The sequence below is a fragment of the Nomascus leucogenys genome, chromosome 22a (assembly GCF_006542625.1).
Source record: "Nomascus leucogenys isolate Asia chromosome 22a, Asia_NLE_v1, whole genome shotgun sequence".
In the NCBI taxonomy this organism is placed as follows: domain Eukaryota; kingdom Metazoa; phylum Chordata; class Mammalia; order Primates; family Hylobatidae; genus Nomascus; species Nomascus leucogenys.
The window spans coordinates 104,344,706-104,355,021 of NC_044402.1; the positions used below are offsets into that span (position 1 = coordinate 104,344,706).

Genomic DNA, 10,316 nt, shown 5'->3' on the forward strand with positions numbered 1-10,316 from the left:
CAAGTTTCCCCCAGTTTCTCAGTAATCTGCTTTGTATTATTTTTTTCAATCAAGAATAACACATTAAATTCTGTCATCATGTTTCTATTTTCTCCTTTAATCTAGAATGGTTTTCCAGGCTTTTCCCTTTTTAATCTTTTGTGATATTAACATTTTTGAAGAATCTAGGCCAGTTATTTTGCAGAATATGGATTTGTCTGATTATTTCTTCATGCTTAGATTCAGTTAAAACAATTTTGGCAATAACTACACAAAGTCGTTGTGTCCTTCTCAGTGTATTGTATCTGGAGGTACCCTATGTCAGAACACTCTATCACAGTAATCTTCAGTTGGAATCACTTGGTTAAAGCAGTATCTGCTAGATTTATCAATTATCTTTTCCCTATTATAATTATCAAGTAATCTGTGGGGTGATGTATGTGAATATATCTTTTCTCACCAAGATTCTTTTACCCAGCAGTTTTTTTTACAACCATTTGAATTTTCTTGCTATGACAGAATTAGTTTCGTAAGAGCATAATTAAACAATCTGGTAAGACGTCTTTGAAAGTTCTAATTACAACTCTCATCTCTTCTTATGTTAAACTGTCTTCATTCATTTACCTACTCTTTTAACAAATGTTTAAAGAATGCTCGTTTTGTGGCTTGGCCTGTGACATTTTCATCAGTGGCTTCATAGTTGCCTAAACTAATGTCTCTTCCTGTGCTCCAGAATCCTATTGGCAACTGTTTTCCATGGATGCCATTAACTCAACATACCCAAATGAAAGCTGTCATTTCACTTTCTCACCTGCTCTTCCTGTTATTTATTCCAGTAAATTGCACCTCTGTCTTCTCAGTGACTCTATAATAAGAAAGGACTATTTATTGAATGGCTATCTGTTCCAATAGGCCTTTTATACATGTTACATGCATTATCTCATTTAATCCTTTCAATAATCTTGAGAAGTAGCTGCCATTATCTGGAGGACATTGGGCTTTGAGCCCCAGGTCAACAGTAAGCAAGTTCTCATGCTAGGATACAAATCCAGTTATCTTGGGCTTCAAAATCTTTGCTTTAGCATAGTGACAAAGAGTATCACTGGCTTCAAATCCTGGCTCTGCCACTTCCTACGGGTGATTGAATAAGTCACCTTAACTTTCAATGCCTTAGTTTCCTTCTTTACAAAATGGGAAAAATGATAACTCTTGTCTTGTAGGGTTGTTATGAGACTTGAAAGAAACAAAACTTGCTGGGTGCGGTGGCTCATGCCTGTAATCCCAGCGCTTTGGGAGGCCGTGGCGGGTAGATCACCTGAGGTCAGGAATTTGAGACTAGCCTGGTCAACATGGCAAAACCCCACCTCTACTAAAATAATACAAAAAATTAGCTGGGCGTGGTGATGGGTGCCTGCAATCCCAGCTACTTGGGAGGCTGAGGCAGGAGAATCGCTTGAACCCGGGAGGCAGAGGTTGCAGTGAGCCGAGATCGCGCCACTGCACTCCAACCTGGGCAACAAGAGTGAAACTCTGTCTCAAAAAAATGAAAAAGAAAAGAAAGAAAACTTGACATTTGAATAATTTCTGCAGCACCACAGTACTTCTCAAACCATAATTCTGGTGTCATTCACTCTAAACTTCTCCCTCCACTCACTGATTGTGGACTAGTCCCATAGGGACCTCGTCTTCACAGCTGTCATTACCTTAGTTTAGACCAGGGGTTGGCAAACCATGGCCCACAGGCCAAATCCAAACTTCACCTATTTTCGTAAATAAAGTTTTATTGGAATGCACACACACCCATTTGTTTATATATAATATATGTCTTCTTTCATTCTAAAATGACAGAGTTGAGTAGTGGCAACAGAGACCACACCATTTGCAAATCATAACATATTTACTATTTTGCCCCCTTCAGAAAGCTTTCCAAATCCTAGTGCCTGGCGTATTCCAATAGTCTTCTTCCCAGTTTTCCTGGTTACATTTCTCCCTGAACCCATCCTCCCCATCCCTAAAATTTACCCCAAATGTGAACTCAGTCATACCAATTTGCTCCTTATGTTTCATTGGCCCTTGCTGCTAAGAGCATCCGCTTGCACCTTCTACTCATCCCGAGACAAGCTTTGTCCTGTGACCATAATGAACTCTTCATGCCATCTCCAACTTTAGGCCATTTTGTTCTTCTTGTCTGAATATCCACTCTTTTCCCTGTTCTCAATAATAAGTTCAGGCTTTTCTTCTTCTGAGAAGCCCTTTCTGACTTCCACAGGCTGAACCACTGGCTTCTGCTCCTCTACATAGTACTTCAATTCCAGCATTGATCTCACTCTATCATGATCATGGGTTTAGCTGTCTGTCCCTACCACTGCTGTGTGTTCCTCTTGAGGGCCAGAACATTTGTTTTTCACTTTTTAAAGAACCTCTGGTGCCCAGTCTGGCATTAGGAAGTGCCCATTAGGTTGCTATTGCTTGTCGGCACTTGAGCTGGGGCTTGAAGGTTTCTATAATGTGTAGCAGCGTATAGAAAACAGGCAGGTCAGAACAGACTTCTGTGCAGCACACCAACATGGCACATGTATACATATGTAACAAATCTGCACGTTGTGCACATGTACCCTAAAACTTAAAGTATAATAATAATAAAATTAAAAAAAAAAAGAAGAGGCTTCCTGGAGGAGGTGACAGCTGAGCTAAGTCCTGGAGGATGAGAAGGAGTATAAAATAAGATAATAGGAGAAAAAAAGCAGTAGGAACAGCATGGGTAAAGGTGATGAGGCATGAAAGAGGCATGTGGAAGGAAAGACAAATGCAGGAAGGGGGAATGGGAGGGAATGCTGGGGCACAGGCCAAAGAGGGAGGCATTTGGTGAGTATTCTGCAGAGTCTCCTCTGCTGTGCTGAAGTGTGGACAATGGGAAACCATGGATGGACTGGAGTAGGCAAATGCCATATTCCCTGTTGCAGCTGTCTGTTTGCATGTCAGCCTTCTAGAAGCCCCTTAAGGTATCAACTATGTTTTTGTTTTGTCATCATTCAATCCTAAGTGCACACAATTCCTGGCATATTACAGGTTCCCCATAAATGTTTCTTTCTTTATTAAAATGTATGAAAACTCTCCAGATTTAAGGAAGGTCCTCAATGTTTCAAATTCTTTTTGTTAGATCATTGGTCCTGTCTACAGCTGTCACAAATTTAAGGACTCTGGTTATATTTAATCTTCATTTTTGAATTTTCTGCTTGAAAAATTTGTATTAGAAAAAAAGTCTATCCTTTTATGGAAGCCTCTAATCTCTTGAATCATTTGGGTTGGCTTTTCTTTGGACCTTCTTCAACTCTGTTTTGTCTCTGTTGAGTTAAGGCTTTTAAGAACATCTGAATTCTTTCCTTCTGCAAAACCAGAGGCAGCTTTTTTTCTGCCTATTTTCAGTTTATTTCTTGTGATTTTGGTTTTTTTCTCTTAACCAAATGCTACATGGAGTCTAGAGAAATAAACTTATTTGTAAAACTGTCAAGGGACCATTAGAAGGATGGTGCTTCACAGATAGAATACAGTTTTTATTAATGATGCCTAGACAAATCCTGCCATTAGCCCAAGGGCTCAGAAAGCTAGCAGCCTAGTAGTTTTGGAGATGTCAATGAAATGAATTGGACTGGATGGTTATGGATGCCCAGAAGATTGAATAAAATTGGGATTTAGGAGGACCCTTGTACTCTAGGAAATTCTCCAAGTCTCCACTTAGTTTATCCAGATCCTCAAAGTGAACATGAAGCTTCAGTTTCAAATTGAATACATTTTCCATCCATGGATTGGCTTGTTTTGTTCAGTTGAGTGCTTGAGTTTGTCTTTTCGACGTAACAGCTAAACCCACGGCTTCCTTTCTCGTAAAACCAAAACAAAAAGGCTTTCTATTCAAGTGCCTTCTGTGTGTGCACATGTGTAATACATATCTGGGATCAAAGCTATCTATATAAAGTCCTTGATTCTGTGTGGGTTCAAACACATTTCAAAGCTTCAGGATCCTGAAAGGTTTCGCTCTACTTCCTGAAGACCTGAACACCGCTCCCATAAAGCCATGGCTTGCCTTGGATTTCAGCGGCACACGGCTCAGCTGAACCTGGCTACCAGGACCTGGCCCTGCACTCTACTGTTTTTTCTTCTCTTCATCCCTGTCTTCTGCAAAGGTGAGTGAGACTTTTGGAGCATGAAGATGGAGGAGGTGTTTCTCCCACCTGGGTTTCATTTCTTTCAGCAGTCAAGGGCGGTGATTTATAGCAAAGCCAGAAGTTAAAGGTAAAACTCCAATCTGGCTTGGCTGGCTCTGTATTCCAGGGCCAGCAGGGAACAGTTGGGCGGCAGCAAATAAGGCAAAGAGATAGCTCAGAACCGAGTGCCGGGTATTTAGTAGGGGCTTCATGAATGCATGTGAGTTGGTTTAGTAGAGAGATACAGGCAATTTCAGACCCTTCTATGAGACTGGAAGTGATTTAAGAGGGAAAGGATATCCATAGTCCTGAATACATTTGAGCTGGGTTTCAGGATGAGCTCTCAAGTTCCTTTAAAACAAAATTGACATAAGCAAATCCTGGGAAGAGTTTCTTTGCTATACAATTCAAGGTTTTAAGGTCCTCGGATTCATATACTTTATAAACGAATTAGCCAGCTTGTTTAAAATGTAGGGAAATTGTGGGAAGAATGCCTTCTTTACCTAATTCAAGGTTTTAAGGTTCTCTTAATCAATTCTACAAGTTAATTAGCCAATTATTTAAAAATAAAAGTTTGAAATTGCCCAAAGAAAAAAGACAAGAAAAAGGAAAGAAAGAAAGCCACCAGTCTGTTTGGCATACAATACTTAATTGTTGCCTGACCTACATGTGGGTTTCAGATGCAGATCCTCAGTTTTCAGCTCTTCAGAGACTGACACCACGTTTGTTATACGGCTTAAAATGATGAGTATTTCCATTGAATCTCAACCTTATCTCTCTCTAGAACTTCTTGGTTAAGAAACCATGTAGTTTGTTTGAAGTAGGTACTCAAAAGATATTTGATGATTTAATTTTTACTGGAGAAGAAATATTCACATATATTTTCTTATTTTTACATGTTTTAAATATGTAAAGATTAAATAAACACTCTTAGAAGTATTTAAATTTCCTAAAGTAAATTTATCTCAACCAGTAACCAGGACCCTCCCATGACAGATACTGGAAAGTTGAGTGTGACCACATTTAGTGGTGATAAGTGTGAGCTTGCTTGGGGAGAGGGCAGGACATTTAGGATTTCTTAAGCTTAGAGTCAATACAATAAAGATTATTGAGTGCTCACTTGGGCGGGATATAATCACTGCTCACAGGAGTTCATGAACCACAAGTAAAAGAGTGGGGAGATATGATTAGCTCACAAATAACTTTAATGCAGAGCAGAAAGTAATGAAGTACTGTGATGGAGTTATCACAGTGCTAAGGATGCTCAGAGGGCATCTCTGATAGGCAGAGGCGAGGGTTAGGGAAGGAAACTATAGTCTAGCTAGCTAGGGCTGCTGGAATAGACATGACAATGGCTGCTGCCAAACTGTTTTCTCTTCTGAGGACAGATGTCCAGTACAGGTGGCTTGGCGGAAGGGACTAGTGTCTCTAATATGGGGTGATTTATAAGCAGGAAAATGTGTCCTAGAAATTCAGACTGGAGTGATAGATTGAAATTGGATCATGGGGGACTCATTGAATGTTATTTACTGTATTTGTTTTTGCAATCAGTGTTAGTAAAGTGTCAAAGGGATTGAGCAGATGAGTGACATCATGCAACACAAGTTTTGATTTTCACTTGTCAGATTGACTGGAGAGGGGCCTGGTTAGTTACAGGAAGGTAATTTGGCATGCAGTCACTATTTTTGAGTTGATGCAAGCCTCTCTGTATGGAGAGCTGGTCTCCTTCATCCTGTGGGAAAAGAGAGAACAAAGGAGCATGGGAGTGTTCAAGGGAAGGAGAAATAAAGGGCAGAGAGGCGGTGGTGGTGTCAGGGGAAGCCCACAGGAGTTAACAGCAGGGTTGCCTCAACCTAGAGAGGAAACGACCCGGTGCCCTCGGCTCTGTGGCTTCCTTCATCTAACAACATCTTCCACTCTACAACAATGCCAGGGAAGGCGGAGGCTGGTACAGTGCATCAAGACACAGCTACTCCTGGGTGATAGAGGTTCAGGGCCAGCTCAGTAAGTAGGCAGAGGTTTTTGACATATACTTGGAGAGATAAAGCAAGATTCTGTACCTCAACCTTCAGAATTTCCCCTACCACTCATTATAGTTCTGGAGCTGTATAGCTCCTTTCATTCTATCATAACCTTAGAATACCAGAGAACATATCATCTCATCTAATTATCTCTTACTATATGTGAAAAAAATGAAGGACATGGGGGAGGTGTGACTTGCCCCAAATCACATATTTCATGGTAGAGCCAGGTCTTCTGTTTGTCATATCAGTGTTCTTCCTACCACAACCATCTTGAAGAATCTATTTCTCAGTAAGAAAACATCTTTATGGAGAGTAGCTGGAAAACAGTTGAGAGATGGAGGGGAGGCTGGGGGTGTGGAGAGGGGAAGGGGTAAGTGATAGATTTGTTGAAGGGGGAGAGAAGGCCGTGGGTGGGCTTGGCCACGAAGGAGCATGAGTTCACCGAGTTCCCTTTGGCTTTTCCATGCTAGCAATGCACGTGGCCCAGCCTGCTGTGGTGCTGGCCAGCAGCCGAGGCATCGCCAGCTTTGTGTGTGAGTATGCATCTCCAGGCAAAGCCACTGAGGTCCGGGTGACAGTGCTTCGGCAGGCTGACAGCCAGGAGACTGAAGTCTGTGCAGCAACCTACATGATGGGGAATGAGTTGACCTTCCTAGATGATTCCATCTGCACGGGCACCTCCAGTGGAAATCAAGTGAACCTCACTATCCAAGGACTGAGGGCCATGGACACGGGACTCTACATCTGCAAGGTGGAGCTCATGTACCCACCGCCATACTACATGGGCATAGGCAACGGAACCCAGATTTATGTAATTGGTGAGCAAAGCCATTTCACTGAGTTGACACCTGTTGCATTGCGGTCTTCTATGTGCAAAAACAGTTTTGTTCCTTAATTTCAGGAGGTTTACTTTTAGGACTGCGGATATTCTCTTTAAGAGTTCTCTACCACATGGTAGCCTTGCTTATTATGGGTGGCAACCTTAATAGCATTCTGACTATAAAATAAAATGATTTGGGGAAGTTGAGGCTCTCTCTCTGGAGTGCTAACCATCATGACGTTTGATCTGTGCTTTTGATATGATATGATGCTCCTGGGGAAGTAGTCCCAAATAGCCAAACCTATTGGTGGGCTACCTATGCAATTTAGGGGTGGACCTCAAGGCCTGGAAGCTCTAATGTCCTTTTTTCACCAGTGTTGGGGAGTAGAGCCCTAGAGTTTAAAACTATCTCAGGGAGGCTCTGCTTTGTTTTCTGTTGCAGATCCAGAACCGTGCCCAGATTCTGACTTCCTCCTCTGGATCCTTGCAGCAGTTAGTTCGGGGTTGTTTTTTTATAGCTTTCTCCTCACAGCTGTTTCTTTGAGCAAAATGGTGAGTGTGGTGTTGATGTTGCACCATGTCTGATGGGGATACCTTTAGTGGTATCAACTGACCAAAAGATGATGTTGAGTTTAGTGTTCTTGAGATGAGATGAGGCAATAAATGAAGAGGAAGAAGGACAGTGGTAAAGAACGCACTAGAACCGTAGGCATTGGCATTTGAGGTTTCAGAATGACTAATATTTTAGATGAATTTGTTTGACATTGAATGTTCATGTGCTTCTGAGCAGGGTTTCAATTTGAGTAACCGTTGCAATAACATGGGGCAGCTGTTTTGCTCTTTGTCTTCGTGACAATTGTACTTAAGCTAACAGCCCTGAAACACGAGATTAGGCTGGGCAGAATTAGGCTGCTAGAGAGGACCACCTGGATGGTCTTTATTCTCCTTCTCCATGTCCCTCTCCATCACCTGGAAGTCACCTCTTGGTGCCACTCTGGTGCCTTCCTTGTCGAAGCTATAGCTGCTCACATAACACCTATCCCTATTATCCAGTTTGCTTGACTGGGACGTTTTGCCTTCCCCTTCAGCCAGGAAATGAAAGTCCCAGTTTTTATTTATCACAGGTGTTGGTGTTGGTGGTAGAAGAGGTAGAAGTATGGAATCAGGCCTCCTATCAGGATTTCTTTTTGACAGTCCCTCTCAGACACCTCTGCCTAAGGCTGGCTTTGCCATTACAAACTCACCCTTCTCCCTCTCTCCCTTCTTCTCTTCCTCTTCCTTCTTCTCGCTCTTTCTCTCTCTCTCTTTCTCACTCTCTGTCTCTTATACACATACACAAAGATATATTCTATTCCAACATCCTCTACCCAACCTGACAGAGATGTCCTTTGCTGTAGGTTCAGCAGTGGGGATGAGAAATACAGCTCTCAAACAGGATAACTAAAGCTTATTACCTTATCAAGCTTGTTCCCTTGCAGACAAGATCGATCAATTATCATAGGCTTTCTGGGTGTTCTTTGTGAAGCTTTCTCAAAGTCTCTTTCTCCTATCTTCCATTCAAGGCAAATGATTGCCATTTAACATCAAAATCACAGTTATTTATCTAAAATAAATTTTAATAGCTGAATCAAGAAAATCTCCTGAGGTTTATAATTCTGTATGCTGTGAACATTCATTTTTAACCAGGTAGGGACCCAATATGTGTTGAGTTCTATTATGGTTAGAAGTGGCTTCTGTATTCCTCAGTAGTAATGACTGTTTCTTTTTGTGTTTGACAGCTAAAGAAAAGAAGCCCTCTTACAACAGGGGTCTATGTGAAAATGCCCCCAACAGAACCAGAATGTGAAAAGCAATTTCAGCCTTATTTTATTCCCATCAATTGAGAAACCATTATGAAGAAGAGAGTCCATATTTCAATTTCCAAGAGCTGAGACAATTCTAACTTTTTTGCTATCCAGCTATTTTTATTTGTTTGTGCATTTGGGGGGAATTCATCTCTCTTTAATATAAAGTTGGATGCAGAACCCAAATTACGTGTACTACAATTTAAAGCAAAGGAGCAGAAAGACAGAGTTGGGATGTTTCTGTCACATCAGCTCCACTTTCAGTGAAAGCATCACTTGGGATTAATATGGGGATGCAGCATTATGATGTGGGTCAAGGAATTAAGTTAGGGAATGGCACAGCCCAAAGAAAGAAAAGGCAGGGAGCGAGGGAGAAGACTATATTGTACACACCTTATATTTACGTATGAGACGTTTATATCCAAAATGATCTTTTCAAGTTAAATTTTATGCCTTTTATTTCTTAAACAAATGTATGATTACATCAAGGCTTCAAAAATACTCACATGGCTATGTTTTAGCCAGTGATGCTAAAGGTTGTATTGCATATATATATATATATATATATTTTTAATTTGATAGTATTGTGCATAGAGCCACATATGTTTTTGTGTATTTGTTAATGGTTTGAATATAAACACTATATGGCAGTGTCTTTCCACCATGGGTCTCAGGGAAGTTTTGTGGAGGAGCTCAGGACACTAATATACCAGGTAGAACACAAGGTCATTTGCTAACTGGCTTGGAAACTGGATGAGGTCATAGTAGTTCTTGATTGCGCGGAATTGTGCTGAGTTGGTGTTGACATGTGCTTTGGGGCTTTTACACCAGTTCCTTTCAATGGTTTGCAAGGAAGCCACAGCTGGTGGTATCTGAGTTGACTTGACAGAACACTGTCTTGAAGACAATGGCTTACTTCAGGAGACCCATAGGTATGACCTTCTAGGAAGCTCCAGTTCGACGGGCCCAATTCTTATGAACATGTAGTTAATGCCATGGACAGAAGGCAGCAGGTGGCAGAATGGGGTGCATGAAGGTTTCTGAAAATTAACACTGCTTGTGTTTTTAACTCAATATTTTCCATGAAAATGCAACAACATGTATAATATTTTTAATTAAATAAAAATCTGTGGTGGTCGTTTTCCGGAGTTGTCTTTATCATCTTTGCATTTGAGTATTGTGTTTAAATTTTTGCTTGATTCATTCAGTATCTGGTGGAGTCTCCAATATTAGAAATACTGGAAACAAATTGAAAAACCACAAAAGGACAAATAATGCTTCATGAGTCAGCTTTGCACCAGCCCGTTACCTGCTAGTCATTTTTGGAAGGTATCCATCCTCTTTCCTTTTGATTTCCTCACCACTATTTGGGATATAACATGGGTTAACACAGACATAGCAGTCTTTTATACATCAATTGGCATGCTGTTTAACACAGGTTCTTCAC

At 41.1% G+C, this 10,316-nt stretch overlaps 1 protein-coding gene across 2 annotated transcripts; it reads left to right on the plus strand.

Moving 5' to 3' along the window:
- Positions 1-3,894: 3,894 nt before the first annotated feature.
- CTLA4 (cytotoxic T-lymphocyte associated protein 4) lies at positions 3,895-10,012 on the plus strand. 2 transcript variants are annotated; one of them, XM_003253971.4, is made up of 4 exons: positions 3,895-4,160; positions 6,676-7,023; positions 7,468-7,577; positions 8,804-10,012. In XM_003253971.4, the coding sequence occupies exons 1-4, from the start codon at positions 4,052-4,054 to the stop codon at positions 8,906-8,908; spliced, it is 672 nt and encodes a 223-aa protein (XP_003254019.1). In that variant the 5' UTR covers positions 3,895-4,051; the 3' UTR covers positions 8,909-10,012. The 2 variants fall into 2 exon arrangements, with proteins under 2 accessions (XP_003254019.1, XP_003254020.1); XM_003253972.3 differs by lacking the exon at positions 7,468-7,577 and having other exon boundaries at positions 3,912-4,160.
- Positions 10,013-10,316: the final 304 nt, after the last annotated feature.

Excerpts from the sequence above, each read along its gene's own strand:
- CTLA4 (XM_003253971.4), top strand. The coding sequence starts at position 4,052 with ATGGCTTGCCTTGGATTTCAGCGGCACACGGCTCAGCTGAACCTGGCT. Across the intron at positions 4,161-6,675 it reads CATCCCTGTCTTCTGCAAAG|CAATGCACGTGGCCCAGCCT; the intron begins GTGAGTGAGACT and ends TTTCCATGCTAG. Across the intron at positions 7,578-8,803 it reads CTGTTTCTTTGAGCAAAATG|CTAAAGAAAAGAAGCCCTCT; the intron begins GTGAGTGTGGTG and ends TGTGTTTGACAG.